The sequence below is a fragment of the Chelon labrosus genome, assembly GCF_963514085.1.
Source record: "Chelon labrosus genome assembly, chromosome: 10".
NCBI lineage: Eukaryota > Metazoa > Chordata > Actinopteri > Mugiliformes > Mugilidae > Chelon > Chelon labrosus.
This window is the reverse complement of record NC_140360.1, coordinates 18,430,423-18,453,427: the sequence shown is the minus strand read 5'-3', so window position 1 is coordinate 18,453,427 and position 23,005 is coordinate 18,430,423. Positions and strand designations below refer to the sequence as shown.

General features: G+C 41.9%; 2 protein-coding genes across 2 annotated transcripts in view; one reads left to right on the top strand and one right to left on the bottom strand.

Annotated features, from left to right (window-relative positions):
• The window catches only part of LOC311494009 (serine/threonine-protein kinase WNK2), a gene marked incomplete at its 5' end in the record, with an annotated part of 39,844 nt that extends 26,361 nt beyond the window's left edge, over positions 1 to 13,483 (bottom strand). Inside the window, one exon of the mRNA XM_084552844.1 lies at positions 12,836 to 13,483. Coding sequence (XP_084408970.1) covers positions 12,836 to 13,483 — 648 coding nt within the window. The remainder of the gene's footprint in view (positions 1 to 12,835) is intronic.
• A 1,589-nt stretch (positions 13,484 to 15,072) lies between these two features.
• LOC311494056 (ninjurin-1) lies at positions 15,073 to 22,679 on the top strand (the record flags this gene model as incomplete). Its single annotated transcript, XM_084552899.1, has 3 exons — positions 15,073 to 15,126; positions 20,312 to 20,549; positions 22,425 to 22,679. 3 exons carry the CDS (start codon positions 15,073 to 15,075, stop codon positions 22,565 to 22,567), a joined length of 435 nt encoding a protein of 144 aa, XP_084409025.1. The 3' UTR covers positions 22,568 to 22,679.
• Between the last annotated feature and the right edge of the window lie 326 nt (positions 22,680 to 23,005).

Sequence of the window (23,005 nt, the reverse complement as noted above, 5' to 3'; positions counted from 1 at the left end):
GATCTATTTAATTATTCAGCCAGAGTTGACTCCCTCTAAGAGAATACAGAATCAGCACCAAAAAACAAAAAAATGAACTATGGATCAAAATGTGATGAGGAGCAAAGTGGCATGATGATAAAGCATGGCATGTGTGTGTGTGAGAGAATGTGGCATATCAGGTTTTGTGTTCAAGTGTGTGGGGGGTGGGGATTTTCACTGCACTCTTCTGAAGTCCCATGAATAATTCAGTTCTGCAGAGAACTCTTGCTACTGAGGCAAGCTGAGCGGTGGACGGCTGGGGCTGCCTAAATTGGGCTGGGTTATCCCGAAGTGCTCTTTGTTGCAAAGGGAAGAGCACGTGGTCTGAAGTTCAGAGGTCTTAAAGGGTCTAAATCAGACATCTAAAAAGAGCAACAGTGGAGAATGAAACAGACAACGATGAGCACTGCAGCTTCCCTCCCTTTAGGCGATATGCCACTCATTTTTCTTTTGTTGCCAGGAGTCCTGCTGCTTTTCCTAAATAACTCCCAACTACAAGTGTTCCCCAACTCCCAAGCACACTGCCAAACACCTCTAGATTTGCTCCCCCACCTCCGTTTCCTTCTTAGCAGACTTTTGGGCCTCTGAATAATTCAGAAGCCACATGTAGGCTCAGAGGTGTTTTTCATGGCAAGAATTAAAAACAAAAATACATACACACACCGACAAAATAGAAGAACGTCACTCCCATGATGCACACACACACTCGCCAGACAAAGCATACGACGTGAGCATTGATAGATCAAACCCAATTTATTCTTATCGTGACTCATTTAGTCACATTTACAATACAGTGTCTGTGTGCTTGCATGTGCACGTCATGAGCATGTAATCTTGTTAAGTCGGTGTCGCACGTGAAAGAAAAGGCTCGGCTGAGGCCACAGGACAATGTGTAGCCGCCCAGGCGAGGTTAAACACAGACACACACACAGTAAACTATACCAGGCGAGTAGGGACAGAAAAATAGATTGTGACATTAGCAGGAAACAGTCCTTAAAGCTGTGCTCCACACTGCTGCCACCCACTACATCTCTGTGCTAAACTCTATTAGTTCCCCAGCTGTGGCAGCTCATACAGCAGCACAGCCATATCAGAATGACACACCAAAACAGTGGGCCTTTGGGGACTGGAGGGTAATAGATTTGTCCTGTGAATGTGACAGGCTAATATTCCATGTAATTGCTAAACGATGTTGAAATCATGTTCCTGGCCTCATGTCACTTGTCGTCTTTATAGTATACTCTCCATTTGAGGAGAAAATATCCTTATTGTTAAGAGACAAAGAGGATACTTTGTCTGATAATTTAAGAGTTAAATCAATAAGCACCCCAAACTAGGAACTGTATATTTTACAGCTTTGATTTTACCTTAAAATCTCAGGTATGCTGCATGTCATCTTTACTGCATACTGTCCATTAAAGAAGAAAGTGTCCTTATTGTGCTAAAAGCTTGTCTACTTTACATGAGCATTTAAGGGTTAAAAACAAACCTGTAAGAGTTACTGCTTGTAGTTGGTGGAGTTTACTGATTATATATCAAAGGCATCAAAGGCTTCAATGGTTCATTTTTGGTAGAGCATGGCATGCAAGTTTAGAGTAAGGCCACCTATTCTACAAAAATTACTGACATTTTGTTAGACATCCGTACAATTCCTGTACAATTTTGGACACTTAATTAAACATCCATAATTTCTAAGTGTTATGCGCCACAAAAGGAAACTGGCATGTCTCTGATCCATCTTAGATTAAATGATGTGGCACCGTTTAAAAAGAAGGAAGTTAGCTTGTTAATGTAATAGGCGTCGCTAATCAAGCTTGATTATTGGTCTATCAGACTCATGCAGAGAGCAGAGAAAGCACACATAATTGAACAAATGTGTCAAACAACAAACATCCTACATGTGAAATTATTATTGAATCCTGTGCTCCACCAGTCCCTGGCAAGCATGTCGATTACTTTAACATTACTGTTAAAATAAACAAGCATTAAAAACAAAAGCTACCTCTTTTATTTTCAAGCAATAAAGCTTTGTACAAACTTAGCTTGTGCCAACCACTAATCAGCCCAAGTAACTCTGAAACAAATCTGACAAATATCCACTGCATCTCTGGTAAAGACAACAGGAGGAAAACAGAGTCAACTGACCAAACAAACATATCACTGGAACAATTTTGTGTAGACAAGTGAATTGAATCATAGTTTCATTATCAATATAACGGTTGGGTTCAGTAATTGCACTTTCGCTTGATATAAATTGATCTGAAGTACCACTAGGGATTGAAGGGGCAATAGCTGAGTGAGTGGCCACTGATAACCCACTAATCAAATCAAACTGCCGGTAGTAAAGGGGTTGTGGTGCTGCAAGAGTCGAGGCAGGCCATCTCTCTGGATCATCAATCCAAGAGACGTATCCCCAACAAGCTGACAGACTCCACACGCACTGAGTGATAGATGCTGATGGCTTTATAAAACAGAGAAAACTTCATAAGCACAAACTCTGAAGCTTCTTGTTGTCTTGCTGCAAGTGGTTGTAACAAAGCACATGGGCAAAGATAATACACTTTATATCCAATAAACATTTCCTTCTGGAGAATAAACTCAAATGGATCCATATAATGACCAAGAAGCTGGAGGAGTCACCATTTCTTGACAAAGGACGCAACTTACAGAGGCATGGCAACAAGAGCAGAGTTGCGACCAAATCTCAGCGATAGTGACGAGCAAAATCTCTTCATAGGTGGTCAGGCATAGCTCTCACAATACCTCTGAGGAGTTCAGTATTTCTTAAATAATATTAAAATTATGGGCCTTCAGTAGTTTATAATATCTAACCACTTTCTGATTTCCCAAACTACAATGCAGGCCAAAGTCATTAACAGCACACATGTTATGTGCTTATTAACGCATTCATTTTGACAGCTCTTAATTCAAATATTTGAGATCAGTGAACCAGTGAGATCTACATCCAGGGGAGTAACAAGTTTCAACGTTAGTCCTAATTACATGAGCTAAATAGCATATTATGTGTGGTTGGTCCTTGTCCACAGCTTTGTGTTCCTAATTGGAATTTCCTCATGCCCTCATTACCTTGGCCTCATCCAGATCCTTCGTTAACAAGGAACAGATTAGCAACATTTGGATTTAGTAACAATAGTGTGACAGGGATTTTGTATCCAGACAACTTGTCAACAACTTCCGCTACAAAACCTAAACCCAGCATACTCAGTGTGGCACAACATTTAGCCAAGAAGATTAAGAAAGAAAATATGTCACCTCAGGATGTACTTATAAAAAATAAAACAAAAGCAGACTCTCACGCACACTTCCTATCACACCACAACCACACAGCCAATAGGCTTTGCTATGCGTTTTTAATATCGCAATGAAAAGCTGAGGTTCAGGCTCATTCACAATGATAATGCGATGCTTTACTGATCCTTGCAGGGCCGGTTCTCGTTACTAGAAGTCGCATTGCTAGAAAACACAATCCCTGCACCCATGTCTTATTCAGCGTATTTAGACATCTCAACAATGGAATAAACGCTGGTTTCCAGGAGGCTGAAGGAGGTATGAATTTACTTGGCCACACTCCCCACCCATCCTTAATAACAGATGACTATTGCAGTGCTTCCGCTGCTGTAACAAAAGCTGGTGCAGGGCGAGACATGAGCCAGCAGTCTGCCCGCAGCTGAATTGTGTCCCATCAGTCATGACTGCAGGAGGCTTTGGCCAGCAGCTGTGCCAGTCTCTATTATCCTGGTTTCAGCGCTATAGCCTTGCCATACAGCTACAGCACACCCAAGCTGTGCAAATTGGCACACCAGCACTCATGGGCGCACAGCAGAATATTCTCAAGAAAGAGGTAGTGAGAAGCTTAAAAGGCGTCGATCAAAATATGTATGCATCACTCAGCCTTTCTCAATGTCATCAATGTCGATTGCATAAATATGTTGATTTGGATAGAATACGTCAATGAGTCGCAATGTTTACTTAAAAAGCCCTTACCCAAGCGTCAAAAGTGAGAAAATATATTAAACAGAGCCACATACTATTGAGAGAAGCTTGTTGAAAATATTTTTATACTGTAGAGGGCAGTAATATGACCAGAAGCTAAAAACTGCCAAAATCCCAATCAGTTGTTTCAAGAACAGATGCTAACTGGTAACATTGCAGTGTTACTTTCCAGTAGTTTCACAAGATATATAAATAAATAAAGATAAATAAATATGAACTTTGTTGAATAGTATTGTTTGATAAAACTTCAAGTCTGAAATGGGTTTTTCATTCATAGAAATTGTGTTTGAGTGAAATGTAGTGGTGAAAGGTTCTGAGGATTAATCAACTGGACAGATAAATAGTCAAATCATTGATAAAAAATAAATAAATTGACAGATTAATCGATAGAAAAAGCACTTTGTAGCACTTTGAGATTGCTTTAAATGTAAAGTGCAATACAAATAAAATTGATTATTATTATTAAAAAAGAATCCTTTGTTGCAACCCTAAAGGACAGGAACACCATCGATAACCAGACACCGAGATATTATCACAGTAAAATAACGCGACTATAACCAATGGATCCTTTTGCTGTTTGGGCATCGGCAGCATACAAGGAGAAGATATAAGACACAAAGTTACGGTTAGCACAGGTAAACACTGTCGTATAGGTGTACGAGTGTGTCTACCAGGAGTTGGGCAATGTGAATTAGCGCTTACAAACCTCTTTAGGAACCTATTTTCTATCACAAACTAAATGCACTGGCTGACGAGCAAGTGGTTCATTGACACGAAAATATTTTTTGCATATTCACTTCTCTCCTCAAAAGACTTCTGTTGCTTAGGCAATGGCCCTGACAACTGTCAGCAGATCGTGTCTTTGTTTAGAGCCCGACTGATGCTGGACTTTTGAGGAAAAACAGAGTTATCTATGTTTGAGTTTTAAGAATCAGATATCTTTTCTTAGATAGACAAAATATTTTTAAGGAGAATTTTTCAAACTTTCCGAGGCATTAAGACAAAGAAATGCAGTGTGTTTAGGCCACAGGTGTTGCGGGTTTATTAAAGCTCTGTAATAGCAGCGCTGAATTTTGTGTAATAAAGTTTCTTTTTGCTTATATGGACACATCTCATAAGCAAGGGGCTGCTACCAAAAAGCCAAAACAGGGAAACAGGCCAGAAAGATAGATTATATCATGTATAATAATCACTTTATCTTCCCGTTTTTTCTACACTGAAGCAATAAATAGGCCACGTTTCTTAGCTTTTCATTTTTTATCAACAAGGTTTAATAGGAGACAAAAAGCAGCGTGAGCCTACATGTCCAGGAGAACCTGAGGTACAACAGCTGGTTGTGACATCTTCAACACACTCTCCTGCACAGACACAAAACATCTATGCTTAATGGCAACACAGATACTCAGACCCATTGCTAAAACCACAGAGTAGCTAATACTAGCTTCGGTGCCACGAAACCCAGGGTGGCAATATTACTCATCTACTCTGAACTTGAGACAAATATGTGCTTACTTCCCATGTAAGTGACTAAAGCATAATATAATCAGCATGGATGGGTGCAAGACAGAAAGTGAGGGTGTGGAGGGTGTGCAGTCTTGCACATGTGCTGCTTTTAGCAGATCACAGATGATGTGGGTTGGAGCTGAGATAAGGCAAAGCAGAGTGGTATGCTGGGTTGAGCTGTCCCAAGTAGAACACGGCTACAGGACAACCTCCCCCTGCTTTGACCACTTTATCAGCCTCTGCAGTGAAGGGGAACAGAGCCATAGAGACATAGAGCCTTGATTCAACATAATTCACCGACTCAGACATAACCCAAGCAAATGAGTTTCCGTGTGCGGAGAATTTAAAACCATCCCTCTTAAATCATGTAGCGCCTTCAAAGAGATGAGAAAACCTGTTCCGCCAATGATTTAGCTGTCAACTGTAAATGCAGCTGCTACTTAATAGTTGCTGTAGATAGAAAGACAGCTCACAGAGCTGGTAAATAAAATTATATTTCACATGGTTAACAAGATGTCATAAATAAATATATATAGCACAGTTGCTGGAAGAGGAAGGAGCCGATGACGAACTTAGGAGTGCCGGTGTTTCACTGTGAGCTGTGAACATCCCTGTGATGAGTGTGAAAACACAAAAATAACATCTACAGTCTTTCTCTTTATGGATGCTGCAGGTCTTTTTGTTGTCATTCAAAACGCAAACACACTCCTCTAACATTTCTCAGGACATACAGACATCCATGGGGTCATCCAGTCCCATGTCACAGGAACATTCTCGTACTATTCTTTACATACAATGAACACAATCCTAAATTACTCCTAATCCTAAATTGAATCATTATCTCGGACACAGCCGAACACAAAATTCATAATTACAATTTACTTATTGTTTATTTTAATCATATAAACGGTAGTAAAGAAGTGCACACTTCTTTAGGTAACACCATTTGCTCATACTAAACTGGAGAAAATCCCAGAAGAATGAAATGAAAGTCCATAGATTACTGTAAGATGCAAAACATACATACAGCCCAAACAAACTCCCCTTTAACAAGAGAATAACTAAAGCTCAAATAAAACAGAGGAAAAAAACCTACCCAACATTTTTTTTGCACATAAGGAGCTTTACATGTGAAATGAGCCGTCAAAACAAACGTTAACGGCAGCGAACACCAACTCTGACTTAAAGACAGAAGTGCTACAGTGAGGCCGTTTGTTCTTTGGTCATTATTACATTTAGCTTAGTGATGTTGAGGTCTAGAATGTGTATTAAATGTAACCCTTGTCTTCATACTGCCGAGCCTAAGCAGGAGGCCTTAACAGGATACAGAGGTGCAGCAGGTTTGTTCATATAAATAACCTTTTTAAATTCCAAAAGGGATTACAAGGCCTAATGAGCTGTTGTGACACTTTCTATCGTTGGGGGAGGGAAGAGGGAGGTCAAAGGACTATCAGCTAAAAGCTTTTAACGTAAGGTACACCTCTGGAAGTTGCTCACTTAACTCTGATCGAATCAGTAAACAACAGAAAATAACTCTGCTACTCTTTTATAAGCAACGTCGTTTGAAGTCAGCTGCATATCACTCAATTGGACATTTGAGACATTACCTTGAAAAGAGGTACACTATGAACACATACCTCTCCACAAGTGATTAAAATACAGGAATTTGCTTTAAGACATATCACACCATCTCTCATTAGCATTATGACCTTCAACAAATGGATGGAGGGTTATAGTATTGTTACTGTTTTTATTTCGTCCAGCAATGTATATTGTATCCGTGTATGTTGGACATATATTCCATCTTATTTGCTACAGTTTCAGAGCCCACATGCAAAGTTACTGTTTGGTTTGGTGTCGGAGTCAATGCATAGAAGAAAACCTTGGCATTTACAAAATTTCCAAGTTAAATATGTTCAATACAATACTATAACCCTGCTTTCATTTTAAAATGTTATATTTACTTTTATATTTGCAGCCAACACCAGGGATGACAAGGGAGCACAGGGATGCTAGACAGCTCACCAACGTTCAAATTAAGAACAATTCATATTTAGTTTTACCTAAGGGGCATCAAGTGATGGTGGTGGTGGTGGGTTTTTATTCCAGTCTACCGACATTATAACTGAATATGATGTTAAGGCTGCTGCTTTCTGCTTCCACTACACTACACTCACTACACTACATTTTACACCACTACATTTGTGTCGCTGTGCAGATTCAAGATATATATATAGATCTATATCTATATCTATATCTATCTACATATAAATAAACACAAACATAACCTGACTCGGTCCAACTTAAAATAACAATGACAGAAAACAAAAAAGAGTAACTGTGTCTATATACATTAGCTCCAAGTTTTGGTTACTGGCTTCTTTCCATCACACCTGGTGAAGCTGTCCCACACCAACAGGCTTAAATTTTGTTTATACTCCTGCGACTGGTTTACGCGGAACCCATACCGCTACACCATCAAAGGAATTTAAACCTGTGCACTGATGTGTCTGCCTTGTTGTGTAATACATATCACTAAAACACTACGCAGAGACTAGTCAGCTCTGTTGAGTGTCATTCACTGTTATTCACAGAAGGTCATGTGAACCTGAGCGACTCTTGCTCGAGTTAAAACTAATAAATGTGGATCATCAGTTGTTTTTACTGAAATCACTACAGCACAGAACATAGAGAAGACGTCTTAGATGAAATGCATGTTAGACCAGTTACAGCCGCTGTGGTCTGTAGTTACACTTCTGGGGAGGTGCACATCAGGATCATCAAAGTGACTCTCTACTACAAATTAAGCTTCACCTTTCTTCACTCAGGCTCTACAGTTGGCTGAGTGACACACAAACTCAGGCATGCCTGATGATGGGCCTACTGATAAGTCACTGTTAGCTAGAGCCACTGGGTCTGGCTGTCCTTGCTGCCCTGGGCCTCTTAAAGCCAAATGGGCCGTAACCAATAACCCACTCGGGTATCTCCAACTTTGTTTTCCTTTTTCCATCTTAGCAGTCAAGGAGGAGTTATTGTCGTTAGCCCTACACATGTTAATCCAAAGACAAAAAAAAAACACAAGCAAAGTTCAAAAGCACATTACCATCCCATAACATGGCTCGATCTAATCTACCATTACAGTAAAACCTAGTGATTTTGACCTAGTGACTCACATGGTTATCGGTTTGTTTGGTGCAAGAAAGCCAAACTCTCCCAACAGCCACTTGGAGACAGGCTGCCGGAGATCACTGCCAGCTCTGCATCCACAATCTGAGAACCAGATTTAATCTACAGAACAACAAGCTCACAGCCAAACACCACAGAGAAGAAGTAAACTGTTGGCAAAGTGTGTGCGCACAGCATTCAACACCGAGATAAAAATCTATACACAGAGCCACAATTGGCAGAAATGGGAAATTTCCGAAGTTTAGAAAATAAATTCCAGTGGCCAGTGATTGAATAAGACATGGCAAACAGAGACACAAGAAGTGTTCTACGTCGACAATGACAAACTCACAACAGGCTTCCTTCTCTCAGATTAACATCCTTGCCTGAGCTAGGGCCATCTGTGTTATACCAGCAGCCTGGCACAGAATCAGAGATGTGGGGGAGATGGGCATGGAAGGAAAGGGGCAGGGAGAGACAGAGAGAGGGAGAGAGAGAGAGACGGGGGGGAGAAAATAAACACTAAACCATATTAAGATTTCTAGGCAAGAAAGCCATGTGACCACGAGAAGGAGGGAAAACAGTGGAAAATCACAGAGTCATATCTCATGTCTCTACATCTTCCAAAGATTGAAAGTCTCCTCCTGTTTTCCACCACAGTTCGATGAGCAAGAAAAGCTGCCATCATCTACATGCAACACTGAAAAGCAAACACGCAAAACACAGACAGTTAGGTTATTTTAGGTGCAATCCTTAGACTTGTTGATACCTGTTCTTGACTACGATGAATATGACAAGGAATAACTAGGGCGATTGTAGGCAGCGTGGGAGGGTGGCACAGGCCACCAGCCTACACAAGGACTTTTACCTTCTACCAGGTGAGCCTGCCACCGAAGCCTACTACTTCTGAGCGTCTTTTTTAAAGATATTTAATTCGCTGGACTACAGTCTGTTTCCCACATACATTACAGCCACTCAGATTTAAGTAGTGTTCACTTTATACAAAAACACAAACCCTGATTTGACAGCTATACCCCACTTAACCCGACACAGTGGGGTCTGTTTGTATTGTTCAAACCACATCATCTTCCTTCTTAACCTTGTGCTTGACCTGTGTGAGACACTACCCTGCCATGCTGACCTTTCTATCAAGAATGGAAATAAATTCAATAATACTGACATTTAAATGTCATTCAACCGACTGTCTGGAAAATAAGGGAGGGAGAGAATAAGGGAATAATACAGAACAATAGAGAGGGAGAAGAGGTAGTGATGGTGCACGTGGGTGATTAAAGGGTCAACTGAAAGTTAACAATCAGGTAATTATTTGACACAATGAAGAGCAGCCCTCGGTTTTGTCAGTGACATGTGTGGAACATAGTGCAGACTAAAGCTGTCTCATACATGGACTGACCATTGTTTTAAAAAAAAAAAAAAAGCCAAGACTAATGGTGGCTGATAGTGTATTTTCCTCATGATATGAACATGCACAGGAAATACAACTCAAAAGTCTTCCTGAAATGTTATGAGAACTGCATGTACACAGAATCAGCCATGCAGCAGCTTCCCACATGGTTGTGCAGAAGTGTGGGTGTGTTTAATTGTGTTTTAAACATAACTGCCGTGAAATTATTAGAAAACAACATGTGCAAAGGTATTAAAGTTTACTTTTAATAATACAAAACTAAGAGTTATGTCCTTTCCTCGTCCTGGTAACATCTTTGTACTCCCTCATGCCAGGGTTGCACAGCTCAGTTTTTGGTTCAGATTCAACTTCTTCCTGAACGGTTGCCGTTTTGTTTCAGCAGCACATGTAGTGCCCACTCCTGCATTTCAAACTCACTACTTAATGAAAGGGACAATCATCACCATTCCTGCACAGGTCTAGATTCTGTGTGAAAGCAAATTCAGCTGCTAATTTCGAAAGCTCTGTGCATTCAGAATTAGCATGCAAACACCGTCCTTTCGGCCAGTTAGATGAAGTCCCTGCTAGCCGTCTGCTCCCCTCAGATAAATAGATTGGTGGCGAGGTTAGCGGATGTATTTATTGCAAGTCATATAATCCACAAAACAGTACAATGTTATTGCTGATTTTCCTCACACCGCATAGCAAAAATATTAAACTTCCCAATTTCATACTTCTCAAATGCCACTGTTTGTTGATGTTATTTTTTTTTTTTGTCTTTCGTAAAATTAAAATGAAGACGTTGGGTTTTGGACAATACAAGACATCAGAGGTAGAACCTCATTATTTTCATTATCTATTAATATCCTGATTCCCCCATTCAATTTCTTGCTATTTATCTTGTTTAATCAGATTTATCGTGCAAAATCACGAGTCAAAGCCACGGGGGAAAAAAAATCTATTTTTTGTCTATTTGTTTTAAAATGACTCATATTATCAAAATAGCTACAAATTAATTTTGCCAATTGGAGAATGAACTGACAAGCAATGCTGCAGTAATTCGTAGATCAACATGATCTCCCTACCTTCTGACCTACTTTAGAAAAACTGAACCACCTCTCCTCAACTGCTCAGGAAGTTTGAATTCAAAAAGGGAAGATTAGTGAACTCAAAAACACGTGCAGTTCTGGTGAGAGAAACCTTAGTGTCTCAGGCACACAAAGTTTAATTGAATGCTTCTAATCTGCCCATTGACCTGATGAACCCGAGCGCAAATGATGAAACACATGGATGAGCACTGGAGACTATTTTGTTTATCCAGCAATTTCTAATGGGAGACTGGGAATACAAAGCTACAATGTCATGTATGAAAGAGATGACAAAACGACCGTTTGCGTTGTGATTAAGACCCATTATTGACTCACCACTAGAGGGAGTTTTAGCACGTCACTGGGGAAAAATAAAACACAGCAAATTGCTCCCTGTTGCTCATTCTAACGTGCATTGAGCTTTGTGCTGTCAAGCTGAGTGAGGTGCAGAATTGCTCACTGCAATCAGCCGACATGACATCATCATCCAACAAAGGCACCGTGTCTCAGAACGACCCTATCTGTACTCACTCCTCGCCAATGGCTTGTTGTCATCAAAGTCCTTTCAAAGGCTGAGATGTGTCACGGCCTTGTGACACCACATTCGCACAAAACAGGTTTAGCATCCAGCAGTTTGCATTCTTTCATGTCACAGGTTACTAAAGAGACATGTGCTCCGTACCCAAGGCTAGGTATTCATTGTGGCCTCTGGCCGCCACACTGTTACCAGCAGGCGACAGCCCACTTCAGCTGCTTCCTGTCTGCCTACCTCCTGTTGCACAGAGGGAGGGATGCGGAACGTAGAACCACTCATAACAAGCAGATGCACTGCTGGGAGAGAGCGCACACTGGCATCTCCAGCACTGTCCACTTCAATAACTGTGCTCATTACATTATCAACTGGCCAAATTGCCAGAACAAAATGGTTGGTTGGATGTATTGTTGGAAATTAATCCTTAGTTTTTACCTAAATTGAGAGGGGAAAAAGTCAAATACAGTCATTTTTTTTCTTTCTTTAAAGGCCCCAGTCATGCTTACTACAGTGCCCCTAAGCCTCCTGGGAGAGAGAGAGAGAGATAATCCCTGCTGCAGTCTCCAAAGGACGGAAATAATTAGTTAATACCTTTGCACAGTCTAAGCTTATGATTTTCTTGTGTCTATGTAACACAAGAAAACAGACGCTCCTTGTGCATTTGCAAAGCTGCCGATCACTGTACTTCAGCTGCTACTGCTTGTCAATCACTCTTACAGTGTAAACGATTCAAAAATTTAGTGGTAACCCATTTGCAACTGAGCAGACTCCTTCATGAGGCACAGGCTGATCGACAGCTCCCAGAAGACATCTCCATTATGCTATCATGATATGAGAGAACAGAGAGGGCAGAACAAGAACGAGGACTTCCTGTAGACAAGCATTCTTCCACTAATATTAATCACTAATGGATTTCATGTGTATTTATTGTAGAGGGAAGAAATGTGAGGATAGTTAAAGATACAGACACTATAGAGTTCCTGTGTCTTTGGCTCCATCAGTAAGATTAATATGTTAATAAAATGTGCGTATGTGGTTAATAAATATGCTTAGTCTTTGACACTATGCTTGAGTCTATACATTAAAAGGACAGTTTCATTACTTTACCTGCAGCTCACACCAGGCCACCTCCACCCAGGTCTCGGTATCCAGGCCTTTGTAGACCGTCTTGAAAGATCCTCTCCCCAGCTCAATGTCAAATTTGAGGAACCTTCCTCCTGGAGATGTGGCTACTGCTTTCATCTCCGCCTCCTCCTCGTTCTCCTCACTGGCTGCCTTGATAGCAGCTTTACCGCCATCATTGCATGTAGTATTCAATGCATCCCCACCTTTCTCCTTGTCCTCGTCGGCACTGGCGCTCTCTGTTGCACTGTCCTTTTGCCCTCCTTGGCTTTCAGTGCTGGAACCCTCCTGTATCCCACAGCTAGCCCCCCGCGTCCTGTCCACTATTGTTCGCAGGTTTATGTTCAGGATCTTACTCCTGTTATCACACTCGGGCGCTTCGAAGGTCTGCTCATCTGTGTCGGAGAACCACAGATTTCTCCTGATAAACCTCTGATGTATATTCCTCTGATAGCTGGAGGAAGGGTATGTGCTGGGGTCACTCCCACATCTCACCTCCGAGTCCTGGAGCTCAACATTTCCATCACCCATGGCCTCATACATATTCGCGGCCAGTTCAGGCTGGGAGCTGGGTACAGATGGGTATCTCAGGTCGTGGTGGGCCTCGGAGTTGGAATTAGACTCCGGCTCCATGGTGAGTTAAAAGTTCAGTCACTTTGGTTTCCAGGTCTTTCGTGCCATGGCTAGACTTCCAACATGCAGATTTACAGATGAATACCTGCAGCGCCCACTCGGTGACGCAGTTTGCCAGCAGAGGCCCTCAGCAGCCCTAGGATGGATGACATAGACCAGATTTCATCCGATAAAAGAGCTGCAAAAGAAATGTTGTCAGTTAATGAAACAAAATCCACCTTTAACTGCTTCATGCGGCAAAGCTGAAGCTATCTCTTGGCTGTGTGTGTGCTAATATTGACTAGAATTAAGTTATCAGGTGTCAGTAAAAACGGCTGGATGATAAAGACAAGCCCATGAGTTAAAAAAAAAAAAAACACAACAACAACATATTGTTTGCAGATGCCATCATCGTCCAGGTGGACCAGAAATTAGCAAACATGCTAAGTTAAGTTTTTGAACTAGCTAACGTTTGCTAGCGCTGAAACAGCCCTCAGCATTTCAAATAATATTAATTTATCTCCAAACGCTCGCGTTACAGTTAAACCAAAAGAAAAAATGGTGACTTACATCTTTGAAAAAGGCGCAGAAACTACCGACCAAAACAGCCTCGGCTTAACTCGGGCTAACGATAAACAAGCCGAGGAGGCAAACCTGGCCGGTCCGGTATCAGGAGAACCTCGCTAACGTTAGCCGACGGTCCACGACAAAAGGTGGACTTTAAAAACGCCCTATCTGCATATTAACCCCATTTCCTCCGACGGGAGCCACCCAAAACAAATTCAGAATGCAACCCTCTGCTAACTGAACGCGTATCCCATACTGACGAGAATAAAAAGGTCTAATATGTTGCATTTATCTCCTTTTCAAGTCCTCGCATCCCTCTGCTCGGTCGCAGCCCCCGATGCGAGTCTCTTCTTCTTCTTCTTCTTCTTCTTCTTCTTCTTCTTCTTCTTCTTCTTCTTCTTCTTCTTCTTCGTGGCCGCGGACTGCGGAGCGTGTAGTTAAATATCAACACACGGGAAATGTTAGTTTCCCCGCGACCCCTCCGGTAATTATCTTACGCGGACAGCTGTTTTCGCTTGTCATCGTCTCCCTCCCCATTAGATCAGTGCGCACCGGTGTAGGCACACCAATGTGTTTCCCATTCACTTCGCTGGGCTCCACGCCCCTGGTAACGACCGGAGGCGCCGTCCAATCACACTGCATCCATGGGACACCACAGAGAGAGGGAGAGAGGGAGAGAGAGAGAGAGAGAGACTCATCACATTGTCCTGCACAGAGTGACACCCATCTGACACGAAAATACTGATAATAGAGTCAGTGCACGTAAATTAAACCACTATCCCTCTAAAATAATGTAAAATCTCTCAGTTCACAACCACGTGTTTTCTTATCTCAGGTCTATAGTCTGATGTAAGAGCCGAAATCTACACAAAACTTACAATTCTTACAGTTACCATAACTGCATATCTACCTGTTCATGTTTTGCTCTGTCAAGTAGGCTATCTGCTTGCAGGTCCCGTCCTCTCTTGCCTTTCAACAGGACACTTTGCGGCTCAGTTTCTCAGAGCTGCAGCCTGCAGCTGAGGCGCGGCACCTAGAGCATGATGGACATCAGCAGCAGCAGCAGCAGCAGCAGCAACAGGGAAAGTGGAACCGAGGTAAGACATCTGAAACCGTTTTCATAAAGGAAACATTTTAATCATGCATTGTGCTTAGTTAGGGCCATTTTCAAACTGGTGCGATTCTCTTAATAATTGCACAGACTATAAGTACATTATTGGTCTTGCAAACATTTGTGCAGCGCAGTGGAGAACGGGTGAATTAAGTAATACACTTGGGGATACAGATGAATTAACAATCTAAACTGCCACACAAGCACTTTGAAGGGGACACATGAATAAGCACCAGGGAAATATAATAAAATTCAATGCAGCATTCAGTCCTGTTAAGCTTGTTATTTTAATATTATTGTTATTTTTTGCTGAGAGCGATATTATTTTGCCTTTCCTATAAGAGTTGTCACACTGTGATGTAACCTGATCCTGTTAAGGTATCCATCCCCTGTGGTTTCTGCATTTCCAAGCCACTTCTGTGCCCCCTCTCATATTGCATGTTATCTACATAAAAGAGGAAAACTATTTGAACTTTGCAGAATGGAAGCGATGGGATAGATTGCACGGCCACGCAGGAACAAGTCAATACACAAAAACATTTAAACAGAGATCTTCATGTCGGCTGCAGACATGCTGGGTCAGATGACAGTCTGGTTAAGCCGAGGAGTGAAGTACCGTTGGCACCTGAGTGACCTTATAAATAATGAATGCCCTCCTTTGTTTACACTTCACTGGCCTAAATGCACATATAAAAACAGATGCACACACACACACACACATACACACATACATAATGCCACCCTGCTTCATGCCACAACTAGATTGTTGCAGGACAACTGTACAGCTTACAAAGTGTTTATCATGTTTTATGTGGCAATTAAAGTTGCCATTTGACAAGTAATTACAATGTATAGTACTTGAGAGCTGTATCCAGTGTGCAGCATCCAGTTTTACAAGGCAAGGAAATGGACTTCAGTCTGTCATATCCTTAGCTATGTCTTAATAGCGCCATTTCATTTTAGATAAAGTGTGTGTTTGTGTGCCTGTGTGTGACTGAGGAACAAGGGAGGAGAAAGAGGGTCCCGAGCATGAGATACTTCTTTGTGACTGTCAGAGCTCAGCCAGCAGAAGCAAAATGTAAAACGCTTACGCTCGATAAAATGAGCAATTGATCTCATTTACAATGTGTCTCCCTCCACCACTGCGAATCAATGAGGGCGAAATCAATCCATTGTCTTTTTGTGGATTGAAGATTTTATGTGCAGATCTGTGTGTGTGTTACACTGAAATCTGAGACTGGTCAGATTTCGTGTCAGATTTCAGTGCCAGCACATTCCTGACATTTAGTCTTTTTTGACAATCAGTAGTACCTTTCTCCGGAAAGGAGAAAGTGTTTAATTCTTTAAGTAGCAGTATGGACCGCACTCTGAAACAGCCATGTTTGCTTTGCACTGTGTAAGGCTGTAAAACTAAAAGCTCTACAGAGAATCAACGAAATTAGATTTACAGCTGGTTCGATCCTCTCCTGCATGGCAGAAGGCCAGAGTTTGAGGTGAGTGAGAGAGGCAAGGCTGCTGGTTGGACATGATGGATGGAAAGCAAAGAAGTGCTTACGTATGAGGACCAAAAAAAAAAAAACAGTAAGAGAAACACACTCTCATGCAATCACAGCGTTAATTTGGCTTTTCATCATATTGCTGAACAGCAGCAAGTTCAATTAACTAAATAATAAATGCATGGCTTTACCATGTCTTAAGTGGGGCCTTGCATTACTGCTGTAAAGAGCTTTCCACATGTCAGATTGATGGTACAATGCAGTAGTCATGGCATGCTCTCTCCGTGACATGCAGGTATTTAGATTACAGTATTCAGTCAGTGTGACTACGTGGGAAAAGGGGAAAAGTTTAGGATTAGGTGTTCACGTAGAAGAGAGAGTTCATTCCTTTTGCTTGGAAGTCAGCCAAAACCTTTGGTTGGCCTTTAAATGAACACTGAAAAGACGTTTTTATTTTATTTTATTTTATGATTATTATTATTATTATTATTATTATTATTATTATTATCAGAGTTAAGGTTTGGATCCAGTCTCAGTTATTTATATTGCAGCCTTCCAGAGCTGTGGAGAGCAAAGCAGGTGCCTTATTGCACTGCATCTAGGTGCTGCACAGGCATGAAGACAGGTAATTATGACCGGATGCAGCTTTACTCACAAGGGTTGAAAGGGTAGTGGATGTTTTTCAGCTCACTTACTCCTCTCCATTCCACAAACCAGTTAAAATATAACAGTGATTTTTGCAGTTAACCACTTAATATTAGATTTCCCATTGATTATTCAATGCATTTACATTTGATTTATGAATGAAAATATATAATAAGATTCAAATGAATATTTCTGATGGATGCATTTATTTATGTATGAATCTAATTAATCCATTTGTTTAATTTCCAATTCAACTTTTTAATTTCTCTGTAAACATGTTGCATTTTGGTTAACGTTCATTATTTGAAGAAATGCTATATAAATAAATCACTGAATATCTTGTTTCCTTTCTCAAACCCACACACAGTAATATCACTGACACCCGATCCATCTGTTATTCCTCTGTGACACATAACTGAGAGTTAATGCAGATTCAAACAACTTCTTCTACCTCTGTTTTCTCTCTCCCCTCTCACCCTCTCTTTCTCTCCCCCCTCACCACGTCTCCTGAGTCTAATTCAGACAAGAAATGCAGTGTGAATAATTCATCACAAAAACAAGCATTGAAACCTAGAACCAGTGCCGAGCAATTGACTTAATGAGAACCTTTCCTTATTTTAGAAGACAATAGACCTGGAATGGCTGGGTGACTGACAAGCGTTACGTTTAACCAGGAAACGAAAGTCGGTACAAAAATGCAAATAGGGGTTTTCTACTTCAAGCCTTATTCAAATGAAGACCTGGATCAGATGCATCCACCCTGTAATATGTGTTTCTGCAGGTGGAGCATGCTCATTCTCACCACTTAACGGCTGTACAGTGTGACAACCATGGCCTATATTTTCTCCTTTGCTTTGATTAGTTCTTATCCTATGTTCTCAGTCATATGATATGAGTAGACAGCAGGATTAATCCGGGCAAAAAGAGTGGACTGACTAAGCGACTGACCTTCAGTCCCAGCCTGCAAGACATACACAACACTAAACTATCCACCAATATCTGCTGGAGTTTTCTGGAGAAATTTCATCTGTTGTTTCTAGACATAGCGACACAAGTTTCCAACCTGTGATCTCACAACCAGCATTATCTCACTGTGGTCTGTTGACTCTGGGATAAAGGGTTGTATGTGAAAAGCCTCTGTGAGTGTTTGAGAGCTGAAAGGCTGACCCTGACACGTCACGACAGTGTGCCATTTGTGGTGTTCGGCAGAAATCACAGTCACAAGGGCACAGCACCACACCACACTGCTTTACAGTGGAATGTAAGGAAACATGTTTTCCCGAAACGTGTTTTAAGTCGTACCACAGGGCATTATGTCTTGGAGTGAAAAGGATTCCGAGGAGTCCTTTTGAGGATTTCTGTTATTTTTTTCTATTAAATTTTTGCTGGATGTTGTCAGGAACATCTTTGCAGAGTTTACATGAAGCTATGCCAAATTATAAAATCCAAACTGATTCTGTCAGACGAAGAACTTGGCCAGTCACACGTGTAAGCCACGTCCCAAAAAGCAATGGCTTATTAAGAGAATTAAACATGGCTTGTCCATTAGTTATCATAGGATTGTATAAAAACTCATCAAAATAATTACAGCGACCAGAGCACCAGCTCTTCTCCAACCCCGACAACCACACCTTCTGCACAGGTTGTACTTCCCCCTCATACATCAACGTAACCCAGCAGACTGTTTTGAATCTCCTAAAGACTTCATAATTCTGCTGCAGCCTGCCCTGTAGCAAATTAGAGGGTGTTGCTCTTCTTTTCTCTCTTTCTGTCTTCATTTCTGTCTTTTTGTTTTTATCCCCGGAGCAGAGGGAAGACAGTTTGTACCAGTTCGGAGGTTTGCTTAATCTCTGACAAACTATGCTCTCTGCAGCTGCTGGGGAGTTCTGTGAGAAAAAAAGGGGAAGCTATCTGCGTTCAGGAAGAGACTGTTGATTATTTCATGTTCGCAGAGAGTTTTGGCGTCCTGGCTTTGGCCTTGACAGCACTGAATCTCTAGTGATGGTGCTCAGGTGTTAGCCAGACACTGCAGAACAGCAGGTCCAAATATGTTCAGCTGCAGATTTCCAAATAAAGCAGTTTTGTTTCCCCCCACCATTTTAAAAGAGATTCATTTCCTATTTATCAACAAGCAAACTATTTATTTATCACCTACTGGACAACACACGTTTTTTCTTTACAGTGCAGAGTCCACTGGGATGGAGTGGACACACACACACACACACACACACACACACACACAAAACTAAGCTTATCTTTTGTTACGTAATCAACACTAACACAATGATCAATAGGTTAGAGGATATGGAGTGTGTAACATAATAAAATTGATTGTGCATTCAGGCGTATTTTGTTATTTGGACAGTGTTGATTGCAGCTAAACTCCGGTCTTTAAAAAGTGTTCTTCTGGTTTTTTCTTCCCCAGTTCGGCTCTGCAGCTAACTCTGTTAACATGCTTCAGGATATGACTGAAGGTTTACTGTATCACTCTACGCTACCAGTATGTTTACAGTCACAAGGCAGTCAATCATCACTGTTTTGATTTGAAAAGTCAACAAATGCTAAAATAGAGGGCCGAAAGTGCAGCTCAGGCTCATGGAAACTGCATTTTATGCTCCGAGCGCACTGACATCTGACACTAGGACAGAGCGATAAAACGTGCTCACTGAACGTGATCATTTCAGACCACAGGCATATGCGGAGTTCCTCATGTTCACCTCGTGTTAATGGGTCTGTTGCCCGTCCGTCGTTACGTCTTTGCCGTACTAATAGCTCTGTCTTCAAAGGTCAATTCTCTGAAAGAGCTGCTTTGCTGTGCTAATTGGGTCAGAATGATATCCAGATCCATCAATGCACAGGAAGCACAAAATTACTGCTAGTCTCATCAACGTGCTGCCTCGTCGCTCTGTTGGGAGAACGAAACGCTGAACAGAGCAAGTCTTTCTGTTTATATCCAGGCATTCTTCTTTCAAGTATTATCTCCGAGCTATAAACATTATCTCTGTGCCAATTACTTTCTTCTATCCCCAGGCCGCGGCTCCAGATGCTTGGCAGGGCGGCTCAGGCCGTCTGAACATGAACCACTATGCCAACAAGAAGAGCGCAGCTGAGAGCATGCTGGATGTGGCTCTACTGATGGCCAATGCCTCGCAGCTAAAGGCCGTGCTGGAGCAGGGGCCTAACTTCTCCTTTTACACCCCCACCATCACCTTAATCAGCATCTCCCTCTGTCTGCAGATCACAGTCGGGGTCCTGCTTATCTTCATAGGTGAGAAAATAAAGCCCGAGCCCTGTGCTGGTATGCTACTTGCAACCTTCACTTGTCCTTGATGTTGATTTTCTCCCCCCACCATGTCCTTCAGCTAGATTAAAGCCTCCTATATGCCACCTTTTGCCCTGCAATGCATCCCCCTCAACAATGTCAAGTCCACTGGCTACTGACAAACAACCCATTACCAGGCTGTAACTATGGCAACCGGGCCTGACACCAGGTCAGAGTTCACGAGGTATTAATGCTGCTGTCAGCACTTGTGGGAGTCAAGGGAGCACATGTGTGTAAATGTGTCAGTGTGCACGTCTCTGCATGTCTCAGAATAAAAAGCGAGTCAGATTAAGACGATCATCAGGATCTCTGTCACACCGACCAGCAGGTTAGTGAACTTTAACCCAGTCATGGTGAATGACCTCAGACCTTGCAGGATGAGCAAATAAAGGGAGTTTCATCAGGTGTGGTTATTTTCTATCACACATCTCCTAACGTCATAAAACGATCCCCCTCTTCTCTGAATATGTCTCTGTAATAATCTAAAAATAATCGATTACGAATCGTGACAAATTCTCGGTTTCGCCCAGATGAATGTTCGGTTCATTCACAGGGAAAATAAATAATTATTTTGTGTTTGTTAATCTGCTCCGCTTGACAGTAATCACAATCATCACTAATATATTTCATCATTTTTATAATCACGCACAATTAAGTGGAAGATTTGCACATTAAGCCGAGCGTTTCAACGCGTCAGAAAGAAGGCTGGCCAGCACGTGACACATCCATCGCCCCTTTCACCCCCTCCATCCACCAAGTCTTCTGACTCCAGCTGAACCCCCCACCACCACCACCACCACCAACCCCACCTCCTCCAGAATATCAAACACATCTCATTCCCATCACTCTTCTCATTTCTCTTCCTTCTTCTTCTTTGATTGTTCTGAACCCTGCTGCCCTCTCTGTCCCCCCCACCTCCCTCGCCCCCTCTCCCGTGGATCCAGATCTGTCTAATGGAGCCAGTGGTGCGTGATGTGAGCGCCCTACATACCGCCCCCACAACCCCACTCCTGTCCCCACCCAGGCAGATCACACACATACACACACACCCAGGCTGGGTCCTCATATTCTTTAACCTTTGGTCATCTCCTACAAATACACATATACACGCACCTACACCCAACATGTGCCTGTAAGGTCACAGCTACTGTACACACATCCTATAGCATTTCTAAAAACACATTCATTCAAACATTATTCATTGACCACTCCTTATAATGATTAAGATGTCAACATTGACACAGCATGCAACATTAGTTGTGTCATTTTGCTTAGGTCAGAAATAAAAACACGCAGCGTTATGCAGGAAATAGAAGGTTCCCTTGATCAGGTTTCATTCTTCCCCTGTATTGTTCTCACTGTGTGCTTTAAATCTGATGCTTATTTTCTTTGCCTGTGTTGAGTTACTGGATCCTCAAATGCACCTCAAGCCTACGTATGACATGTATTTTGAATGTAGAGTTTCTTAACAAACAGAGTTCTTTTGGTTGTATTTTTACTTTTCTTAAATTGCCCCATGACCGATGACTAATGAAGTTTTTTTGGTATTAGTTGGACATGCATTGAACATTTTTAGCAATCATATTTCTCCCTTATCCCGACAGGCTCTTGTCAAAATGAAATATTTGATGCTCTGTTTGTTTTTGTGGGATCAATCTCAGACACAGGAGTCCTCCCAGAATAATATCTGCATAGATTTGTGGTTGACGGTAAATCTGCATATCATAAAAAGTTGGCTCGTGTCCCGGAATAAAGTGGACCGCTGCTCGCTGAGAGTGTGTCGGTGAGTTGTGAAATCGTGTTTCTCCGTGCTGTCCGCAGTTCGGTGGAACCTGAACGATGAGCAGAAACACCCGACGCTGGACTGTATGGAGAACCTGGCCACAAGTTTAGTTTTCATCATCGTAGTGGTCAACGTCTTCATCACAGCCTTTGGAGTGCACAGACCGATCCGCAGCAACTGAACAAGTACACACACAGATATTCTTTCCATTATTGCTTATTGTATATGTTCTTTATTGTCCCGTTCTTTCACTGCTCCCCCCTCTCTCTATTCAAACAGGTATTTTCTCTCCTGCCTTACTGTGCAGTTTGCTCCTAAAGACTCCCGCATCGTCAGCATGTTTCTGGCCCTCTCCTCTTCTGACCTGACCTTAACAATCCCCTACCTGACCTACAAACACACTGACCTCTCTAGGCTCTCAGAGAATTTTCCACCAAAAAAAAAAAAAAAAAACTCAAACAAAATCCAACCGATGCTCATTCACCAGAAAATCATTGTCCTGGGCTGCAGTAGGCACAGGGAGAAAACAGTGAACAGGAGAGAAACAGCCGTAGTGACAAAGAGGTCTGGTAGGTAAACAACACAACATTTGTTCCTGGTGGACAAACAGGAAAGCGGA